This window comes from Falco cherrug, chromosome 7 (assembly GCF_023634085.1).
Source record: "Falco cherrug isolate bFalChe1 chromosome 7, bFalChe1.pri, whole genome shotgun sequence".
In the NCBI taxonomy this organism is placed as follows: domain Eukaryota; kingdom Metazoa; phylum Chordata; class Aves; order Falconiformes; family Falconidae; genus Falco; species Falco cherrug.
The window spans coordinates 40,383,508-40,394,264 of record NC_073703.1 but is presented as its reverse complement, the minus strand read 5'-3'; the positions used below and the strand labels follow the sequence as shown (position 1 = coordinate 40,394,264).

Sequence of the window (10,757 nt, the reverse complement as noted above, 5' to 3'; positions counted from 1 at the left end):
TACAGCAAAAACAACTTTTCTTTGTGAGGACCCAGGTACACAAGAGCTATAGGTGTTTGCAGGACAGACCCTCTGCCTAAAGCCTTTACTCTTCTCCGAAAGCACGCAGACACCAGCAGCAATGGAAAGCCTCAGCAGCCCACAGAACGCACAATGTCGGCTCACAGCCTGTTTAATCCACATTCTTGCCCACTTTCCAGCACAATCACACAGTGTGAAGTATTCACATGTACTGTTTCTGTAGGTAACAAAAAACCCCAGGAAATAAGGTGCCACATCCAAGTTACATCTTCCCTACCGGCAGCTTAGTCACACTCAGATGCTTGGCTCTGTCCTGTTCTCACAGAAACAAGGCAAAACGTGAGAAAGGTTCTTGGTAAAATCAGAGCAGACTTTGTCCTGAGGACCTCAGAGCTGGAGAAGTTAACATGTAATCACATCAGCTTTTTATTCCTCTTTATCCTGCCCCCCTCCCACAGACGGTCCCACCTTCCCTTTTACCTGAGGCTACTGCATCTTTACAGAAGCTTTGGCCGCACAAAGGGCTGACTCCACATCCAGCTAAACAGAGATGACTGGGGAACCATCAGCAGAGAAACAGCAAGTGTATCAACAGTCCGTTGATATCTCTGGCCCACATTAGAAATGGGCAGGAATAATTCTTGTCTTTTCACTGTTTGTTCTTTCAGGTTGATTATTGGCTTCACCTGAAAGGCAAAATTAATGCTCTTAAAAGCTGTTAGCACAAACAGCTGGTGCTTGCTGCAGACAGGACAAGGTAGATTTTTTTTAGGTAGGGTTTCTGTGGAGAAGTCAGGGTCTTGATTCAGGTCTCTCAAATCCCCAAGCAATACTTTAGCCCCTAAATAACCCTGTCATGCTGTTTTTCTATCAGCGCATTGTGGGATTCCAGCCTATATTGGCTCCTTCCCTATTTTGTTGTTTCAGTCTCTGTAAACTGTAGTAAATGGAGCTTGATTATTACTGCACTGTGATGCTACCAGGGTCATTTATTAGGAATTGCAAATCATTGTACCAGAGTTTAAGCTCTCCTTAGAAATACCATCTATAGTGTATGTAAAGAAATCTACCTAAGCTGAATGAACAATTTTGCATCACAAGGCTGCATCAAAAAACTTTTCTCCTCTTCCAGAATAGGTGAACAGTTATAGCCAATAACTGTGTTGATTTGCAAATCATTTCAATAAAGAAAATCAAACTGTTAAATCATACTGTTCCAAAAAGATAATTCATTCACGCTCCACCTATGTTAAGAGGAAGACTTTTAATGGCTGAACTGTTGGACCAAGAGAAAGAACCCTGGATTTGTGCCATTTGTCTACCATGTAATGTGTGTAATAATTGAGCAAAAATACCTCTGCCTTCATCAACATATTTGTTTAATCTTTCTGATCAGAGAGGCCCAGTTAGCATTCCTATGCAGCTCTAGAGAATGCACTTTTTGCAGGGAAATCAACATAGACAGGGTGGCTGAAGATCATCTAAGCTTAAAACATACTAATGCGCTGTGAATATCCTGAGCTGAAGGCACCAACAGACAGATGTTTCAATTGTGTATACACAGCAAAAACTTTTTAACTGTTGACTCTTACACAGATCTTTTTAAACTAGTCCTTCTTTAATTTGTGGTCCATCACATCTGTGCAATCTGTAAAATGTTACCAAATCATTATATGCTTTCTACAGGTTGAAATGAAGACCCAAGTTACGAAGAAGTAATAAATTAAAACTCCTTTTCATATAAAGTTACAGCTTCTTATGTGGACTTGTTCTCAATTGTTTAAGAGCTGGAGCTACAGCAGTGCCTATTCATTTCACTATTTCCACCAAATGTATACACTCCCAATTCTGCATCTCTCTCCTCTACTGAAAAAAGTTCTAATGATGGAAGTGAAAACCAGCAGAAAATAAGAAACTAGATTTGCAAAGAGGAGTTGGATTTGCAAACCAATATTTTGATCCCATTTTGAAGAGATGAATTTTCTAAGACTATGTTATTTATCATACAAATCTTAGGTACAGCTGCAGTTTTCTGTTCGGAGTCTGTGAGTAAATGTGAATGCTGGCGGCTTCTAGAGGTTCATGTCAAAGCAATGATGAATTCCAAACTTCTGGTTATTGCTCAAATGTTCTTCTTTATGGAAAAAATAACTTAAACACAGAAATTCACTAGCGTAAGCAAAGGGCAAGTTTTAGAAAGCCTGTGACGATCGTCTCTGGTTGTATTGCAATTACCTTAATGAGTCAGTGTGGGATGTGTTGTTCCAAGATTGATCTCCTGTAGGTTACTAGGATTCCTTAGGTAACATATAATTCAAAAAATGTTGTGTAACAGGTCTTCACCAAAATAAAAGTTTTGATCAAGATATTAAATAAAAATCATTTTGACAGAAGTGAAGCATATAGCTTCATTTGAGATGTATTTTTAAATGCTGTTTCATTTATTTAATAAAATAAGTATATGTTTAAATGGGATGCTGTTTAAATAAAAGAAGTATTTATACATTTTAAATCTTCAAATTAAATATTGTGTTCTTTCAAGAATTCTCCAGTGTGATGGTGTTAACTGGAACAATTTTTTTAATTTGTCTATTTTACCAGTGTTTGCATAACTCTAACTTAGTATCTTTTTAATGAATAAAAAGTTGGAATAAAAGTATTTATCATTATGATAGGGAAGTTGATAATAAAATACCACTGTGCAGCCCCACATGGCTTTTCATTAACGCACTTTCCAAACAGCAATGGACATGGTCAAATAAGAATTCAGAGAGATGGTGCATGTGTTCGGTAGGTAGCCAATGGGAAGAATTTTTTCATATACGTAAATAACATTCCAGTCCCTTGACAATTTTTCACTGTGTTTTCAAAAGTTGAAACCCCCTATTGTTTACACAGGTATATTTAAGAGAGATTTGTATTTAAAATCTGAGTTGCATCAGATATGATTTTATTTTTAATATTGCTCTAATCAAAAGACGATTGGAATGAAAAAGAGAAAAATAATTCATAAACAAACAGTCTCGGGCTACAAGGTCCCAGGAGGTAATGAAGTAAAAAGGGGATTATTTATGGATGTAAGCCTGAGAAAGTACAGCAGTCATCATGAGCTACTGAGAAGTAATGTTCACAGAGACTCATGTCCTAGAGCTCTATTGTGGGATGCAAAAGACTGTGCTTTCCACAAACGGTGGAAACGAAGTTTAGTGGGTCCACGCTTCAGCAGCCCTGCCCATGTGTCTATTCTGCTTTAACCCCAGCTCCTTGGCATGGTCCTCCCCCAGGCTGGCAGAGGAAGGAGCTCCCACCACAACAAAAACCTAGTTCAAAGTTTGTCTTTGTGTGCATTGGCACTGAGAGGGCACTTCAGAGCTGTTGTAAAATTGCTATTGTTACAGACCTCGTTAATCATACAAAGGAACTTTTAACTGCACAGGACCTGTACTTGAGAGCTTTATTTAGCTGTCACAGGAGGACAGGAGTCACGCCATATGGCTTGTATGATTTCACAATGAGAACGAAATATTTCACATGCCTTGAAAATTACTACAGCTGACATTTGGAGAGGTTAAAAAAAAAAAAAAAAAAAGTATCCTGGGGCTTTCTTCCAAAATGTAACATCACACACATTGTACATGGCCAGCAAAGCACTCAGACAGCACTCAGTTGCTCAGTCGTGCCTCAAGATGCATCTTTGAATTATCTCAATAACATCTGTACCAACTGTTTTTTAATGTGAAACTTTGCCTAAACTGCCAGGAAAGACAAGGAGTAGGTATGTCTATATGGTTTTAATGTCTTACCTTTATTAAAATTATTTCACATACCTTTTATATTTAAAAAAAAAAATATTTTGTGCTCTCAGTTCTAGTAAGAGTTTCCCTTTCTGTTTTACCATGAAACTAACTTTGAAGGTCAGGTCTAGTTCTCTTTATGTGTAAAAATGTGATTCATTTTATTCGATTTCTTTATAGCTGAAATGCTTAGATGTTTGCAGAATTTTCTCTTTCAAAGTAATCTTTACTTTTAAGATTCTTCCTAAAGCTCAGGTTGTATCTATTTAGTGTTTTCAGAGCACATGATCCTAGCTGGGTAATATGTATTAATAGTAATAATGGTGATAGATTCACTACATGGAAATTAATTTGAAATGAGTTCAAAGTAGGAAAAATATGTCATCATTTGCATAAAAGATGACTGGAATGTGTTACATACATAAATTTAAAAAAACATTCATGTGGCTAATTGTCCATTAGCACTAAATACTTAAAAATACAGTCTTAAAATTTGTCTTTGAAGAAGAAATTAAATTAAGCAACTGAAAATTAATTACATTTTCTGTCAAGACCTCTGGAGCTGTAAGTTATAAAAGGATTCTGGCTTGTGGTAGCGCTCAGGCACTGGCTAGTAGCCTCTGAAGAAATTCTCCCGATGACAAACTCTGCAAAAATTTCACGTACAATTGCTAGCTGAACAAGAAGTAAGATTGAGCTGTGGCTCAAATCTAAGTTGCAATGGAAACTAAATGTTTCTGAAGTTTCTAGTTTAGCCCACCATGAATATAAAATTTGTGTCTCCAGCCCAGAGATCACATCCAAAGTGTGCAAAATGACTCAGAAAATGAGCAAGCAAGGAAAAAAAGAACTTTTTCCTCTATATTTAGTAAAAATAATAATTTTGTTTACAAAAGGAAATGTTTAACAGTTATCTTATTTCTATGTTATTTTTGACATATAATGTTACAGATTTTCTTCCATTACTCTCACATCTTAGCCAACCTCCTGCTATAAAAAGGTTAGATTCCTGCTATCTCACAAAGAGCTTCTTGCTGTCTCAGAAATAGACTCTTTGATGTTAATCAGCCATTTATTTGCTCTATATATCTTCTCTCCAGCTTTAGATCCTCTCAAGTTATCTTAGTTTGCATGAGACTGTCAGTGAAATAGATGACATTCAGACTGTTGTGAGGGAAGATGTTCAAAGCCAGAGAGCCCAGTTCCTGCCAAGACTGCCAGCCTGAGTGAGTTTATGAACTCAAGATTAAACTTTGCTGCTCACTTAATTCTGCAATGATGAAAAATGTTCGGTGCATCAACTACCAAATTGCATGATGTGGAATATTAGTACTTAACTAATTGCTAGAGGCATCACAGAAACAGGTATTGCAAGCTGCTCAGATACAGACATCACTAAAGCTGTACATATATGTAAAAGAGCTAAACGATAGTTCTAAATGCTTTCTTCAGAAACTCCATCCTTAGCTATCCCCTTGGTGTAGAAATACAGAAGCTGAAAGAGCAGAGTAAAACAGCTGTAGAAGAAAGTTAACATTCAGGGTGGCTGACTGCAAAACACTGATTTTTTAAAAAATATTTTCTTTTTTATGATTGACACGCTCCGCTTGGATATGAAATACTGAAATGTTAGATGTCACCACAGGCTCAGTAATGCCTTGCCTACCATAATGATTCTGAGACTGAATACCTGTAAAAAACCAAGATCCAGGCACTATGGTCAAGCATGACAACACGAGAAGAATAAAGTCACCACAGGAGGCAGCTCACAACCCAGTGGATTTTCATGGGAGGATAATGTTTTATCTGTGCTCTCATTCCTGCAGTGTCTCGCACAGAGTTACCAGAGAGAAATAAATGTATTGCCAATGCTATACGTGCCTAAACGTTTTGGACGCTGGGGCTGCCTCTCTGCAGCTGAACTCAGCTGAAATTTTTGAACTGGAGGAGAGTGCTGTGAATTTGCAGCTGCAGAGGCCTTCCCTCCAGGCAAGATCTTGAGCATAAGACTTTGGATGAGTCAGTGTTTTATTATTACAACCACTGACATTTAAGGGCAATAAGCTGTCTAATCTAACGGTGATTTTGAACCCTAAGTTCAGGACGGGAGGAACTGAGAGGGAACAAAAGAATGCAAAGTTAAGCAAACAAGTGATGCACACAGAGGGTGAGTAGCATTTCCAGCTCTGGGGAAACGGGCATTACCCTGCTAAAGTTATACATAGCATGGAAAATAAGACCGAGGGCAGGGCAGGGTGCAAAGCTAGCTTTGTGTCACCAGCATGACTCCCGCTACTCTCAGAGAGCTAGAATTCGGCTATATATGTTTCTGTCATTAGTCTGGAGGAGTCATACAGAACTACTTAGACAAAATGGGCACTTCCCTTCCTCTGTGCTACTTCAAACAATGGCAGCAAAGAGAGGAAATTTCATAGAATGTAGAGGAAGTTCCATCCTTGCCAATTCTGGGAACATTTCTCACCATTGCACATATGAAGCATGGATTGATCTGGCCTATAATAATCAGTGAGCACTAATAAAGGATTTCCACCAGTTAAATGTTTGTTACACCTCTGATGGGAGACAACTGTTGGAATTTTATGCTTCTTTTTCACAGCCCCTTTCTCTCATTTCAAAGACGTCTCCTGTTCACTACTTCAGAATTTTTAAAAAATGACTGAAACTCCTCTACTGAATGTTCTCTCCTCAAACCGGAGTGAAAACAAGAGCAATGAAACTATTTGCCCGGACTTGGAGGAATGGTGGGAAATTGTGTACTATATAGTACCCAATTATATCAACATCATCTGCCTTATTGGAATGCTTGGAAATTTGTTTGTTCTCTTCACATACTTACTGCACAAGGGGTCCCTGAAGACAGCTGAAATCTACCTTACGAACTTAGCTGTTGCTGATCTTATCTTCCTCACATGCCTTCCTTTCTGGGCAGAGAACATCAGGAATGAATTTGACTGGCCATTTGGCAAGTTCCTTTGTCGCAGCACCAGCATGTCCATCACCCTAAACATGTACACCAGCATCTATTTGCTAGTGGCAGTCAGCGTGGATCGCTATTTGAGTTTTGTTCATACCTTGAACCACAGAGGGATACGGAGGAAAGCTATGGCCAAAGGGATCTGCTTGCTCACCTGGTTCTTCAGCATCCTTCTCAGCATCCCAACCTTTATGTTTCGGACTGTGAAATACTTTCCTCTGTGGAATATTTCAGCATGCACTTTAGACTTCCCCACCCCAATGTGGATAACAGCTGAAAACCTGGTATTCAACTTAGTGGGGTTTGGGTTGCCATCTACAGCAATCATCTTCCTTAATTTGTCTACCTTTCGCTCCCTACAAAAAAAAGCAAGAGAAGGAAGAGCACTCAGAACAAAGAGTTGCAAGGAGCACAAAGGCACAAAGGCCACCAGGTTGATCTTCACAGTGGTACTGATGTTTCTCTTGTGTTGGACTCCTTACCATTTTTTTGTATTCCTTGATACATTATACCAGACAGAAGTGATCAAAGGCTGCTTCTGGGGGGAACTAGTCAACTTTGGTGAGCAGTTCAGTTATACTCTGGCTACCACCAGCAGTTGCATTAACCCTGTGATTTATGTCTTTGTTGGGAAATACTTCAGGCAAAAGGCTTTAGAAGTTTTTTCACAGTTTATTCCCTGTGGATTTCCTTTGAGCTGGGTATCGTTCAAAGAAAAGTCTTCATATTTCAACATGTTTCCAATTAGAAGTAGTTTAACCTGATTGTTCTAGGTCCCATCTTCATTTTGATATTACAACTTAATTCAAATGGCATTAAAAATGAATATGAATTGCACTGATCTAGCATTCACAGACTAAGCAAATTATTTATTCAAGTAAATCACTTGACTGCTTATTTGTCCTCAGGTTTGCTTTTCTTTGTGTTATCCATCCAAACACCTAACGTGATATCAGAATTTTATACCAAATTATTTAACCTGTCTTAACAATTGTCAGTGACTTGAAGGAAACCTCTTTGACAAGATACCAGAAGTCTGGTTTCTTTACAGAAAGCCATAAGCTGGAGGAACATTCTACTGCATTATACCTGTGATGACAACTACTATACCACCAATAACACTATACATAAAATTAAAATGTGTATTACAGAGCAAATATGAGTATAATCTTCAGGTGATAGCTGCATTTGAGCAATTATAGAATATCTCCGGTTATTTTTAACAATATTTTAAATGTTTTGCATTTTCACAGTAACATATGGAAACTCTGAATATTTTTTGTGCACTTCAAATATATTCAGGGCATTAATATTGTACAAAACAATGTACCATAAAGAAAGTGTACATAAGTTGTAAAAAAAGTGAAGCAACCTGGCACCCTCCACAAAATCTGACTTTTTTTTTGTCCAGTAAAATGTTACACAATTATTTCTCAAGTACGTAAAGATTCTTTTTATTTTTTTATATATGAAAATATCAGTGATGGCCATTGAGACTCTATTATCTTGGAATGTCTTTCATCTGAAGCTAATCCTTAGATACATATTTATATTTTTATGAATCAAAACTAATAAAGTGCAGAGAGTGTCCCATTTTACACCATAGTCTTGTTCCTTCTTGTATTTATTTTGCATTTTGTCTCTCTCTGTGTTCCTTTGGGGAAAAGCAAATATATAGTTTTGTAATTAAAAATCCTTGCTGTTACCAGAATATAAACTCTAGCGGTAGTAGTGGTAGCAGTAGCAGCAGTAGTAATAATAAAAATAATAATAATAATAATGATGTAACAATAAAATACCAGACAGGAGACAAGAAGAAGGAAACTTCCATCACAGCCATAATTGCACAATAGACTTAAGACAACCTAGATACCTGTTCCCATAGCTCTAACAGCATGTGTATGTATGGGTATGGAAGAAGACAGGAGATAGAGTGCAGCCTGTTCAGCCAGAAGGATACTGAGTGCAGGAAGGGACATACAAGCGCATCGTTTGTTTAATCAGTTATTATACAGCTGTTTGGTCTTGTACTCCCTGTGTTGTATTTTCCACAGTTCTTAGTGTCACCATTTTGAATATGGAATTAATATCTTAATTATAGAAATCTGCCCATTCAACTTCATTGCAATAAGAGTAGTGTTCATTTTTAACGATTTCCCCAAACTCTTTGAATCTTAACAGTAGAAGCCTTTTGAAGAGTTAAAAAACTTGGTACCACGATGCTTTAAGAATTAGGGGTGGATTAAGGGAGCAGGAATCAGTCATAGCTTTATTAGTGACACTCCTTCTGTGACAGGCTTTTTTAAAATAAATGTCAGGGTTCGACATTAGCAGTAACAACAGCATGTGAAACCCACTGAGTCATCTGAGATCAAACACTCAATTCCAGTCTATAGTAACACACACAGCATTTATTTAACACATACTCGGCTGAATCCTTAATTCAAAAAACTTCCAAGCAGAGATATTTCCTGGGGAAAAAAAAAATTGAAATCATGATAAAAAATGTATAAACAGAACCGCCATTTTCCCACTACACATGGGGACCTTAAAAGGGAAAAATATTTTGTCTGACTAATGCTTGTCCATGTTTTGTAGCATACACAAATAAAGGGAAAAACACTTCTTGAGCACTGTGGCATATTTAGGGTATGAGTTAATACGTTGAAAATCGGTCTGAAATCCAAAATCGATGGAAAGCCTCCTGTTTATCTCAATGGGCAAGTGACCAGGGCTTTCATGAAAGTGCTTCTATTTCACATGTGCACAATTCTCAGGAATCACAGAATGGTCAGGGTTAGAAGAGACCTCTGGAGATCATCTAGACTAACCCCCTGCTAGAGCAGGTTCACCTCAGGCAGGTTGTACAGTCACATCCAGGTGGGTTTTTAATATCTCCGCAGTAGCAGGCTCCACAGCCTCTCTGGGCAGCCTGTTCCAGTGCTCTGGCACCCTCAAGGTAATGAAGTTATTCCTGATATTCAGAAGGAACTTCTGTTTCAGATTGTGCCTGTTGCCCCTTGACCTGTCACTGACCACTGAAAAGTGCCCAGCCCCATCCTCTTGACAGTCACCTTTACGATATTGGTAGACATTCATGAGGCCCCCTCTCAAGTCTTCTCTTCTCCAGGCTGGACAGTCCCAGATCTCAGCCTTTCCTCACAAGGGAGATGCTCCAGTCCGCTCATAATCTTTGTAGCCCTCCGCTGGACCCTCCCCAGTAGTTCCCTGTCTCTTTGGAACTAAGGACCCCAGAACTGGACACAGTGCTCCAGATGCAGCCTCACCAGGGCAAAGCAGAGGGGGAGGATCACCTCCCTTGACCTGCTGGCCATGCTTCTCCCAGTGCCCCCCAGGATCCCACTGGCCTTCTTGGCCACCAGGGCACACTGCTGGCTCATGGGCAACTTGCTGGCCACCAGAACCCCTTCCCCGCAGAGCTGCCTCCCAGCAGGCCAGCCTGTGCTGGTGCTGGGGTTGTTCCTCCCCAGGTGCAGGACCTTACACTTCCCTCTGCTGAACTTCATTATGTTCCTCTCCACCCAGCCTCTGGCCTGCCCAGGTCCCACTGAATGGCAGCGCAGCCTGCTGGTGAATCAGCCACTCCTCCCAGTTTTGTGTCATCAGCAAACTGGCTGAGGGTACCCTCAGTCCCTTCATCCAGGTCACCGATGGATAAGTTGAACAGGACTGGACCCAGCACTGAGCCCTGGGGAACACCACAAGCTACAGGCCTCCAGCCGGGCTCTGTGCCACTGACCACAACCCTCTGAGCTCCACCATTCGGCCAGTTCTCAGTCCACCTCACTGTCAACTCATCTAACTCGCTTTCTGAGTTTACTTATGAGGATGTTATTGGGAGACAGTGTCAAAAGCCTTGCTGAGGTCAAGGTAGACAACATCCACTGCTCTCCCCTCATCTACCTGGCTAGCTATTCCATCATAGA

The 10,757-nt window shown here is 39.5% G+C and overlaps 1 protein-coding gene across 3 annotated transcripts; it reads left to right on the top strand.

Annotated features, from left to right (window-relative positions):
* Window positions 1-3,661: 3,661 nt before the first annotated feature.
* On the top strand, window positions 3,662-8,413 carry BDKRB1 (bradykinin receptor B1). Of its 3 annotated transcripts, none has more exons than XM_055717368.1 (3): window positions 3,662-3,796; window positions 4,916-5,041; window positions 6,433-8,413. In XM_055717368.1, exon 3 carries the CDS (start codon window positions 6,489-6,491, stop codon window positions 7,572-7,574), a length of 1,086 nt encoding a protein of 361 aa, XP_055573343.1. In that variant the 5' UTR covers window positions 3,662-3,796; window positions 4,916-5,041; window positions 6,433-6,488; the 3' UTR covers window positions 7,575-8,413. The 3 variants fall into 3 exon arrangements, with proteins under 3 accessions (XP_055573343.1, XP_055573344.1, XP_005438957.1); XM_055717369.1 differs by having other exon boundaries at window positions 4,916-5,982; XM_005438900.3 differs by lacking the exon at window positions 4,916-5,041 and having other exon boundaries at window positions 3,672-3,796.
* The last annotated feature ends 2,344 nt before the right edge of the window (window positions 8,414-10,757 follow it).

Bases quoted from the DNA above. Each gene is read 5' to 3' on its own strand.
- BDKRB1 (XM_055717368.1), top strand. From the start codon at position 6,489: ATGACTGAAACTCCTCTACTGAATGTTCTCTCCTCAAACCGGAGTGAA.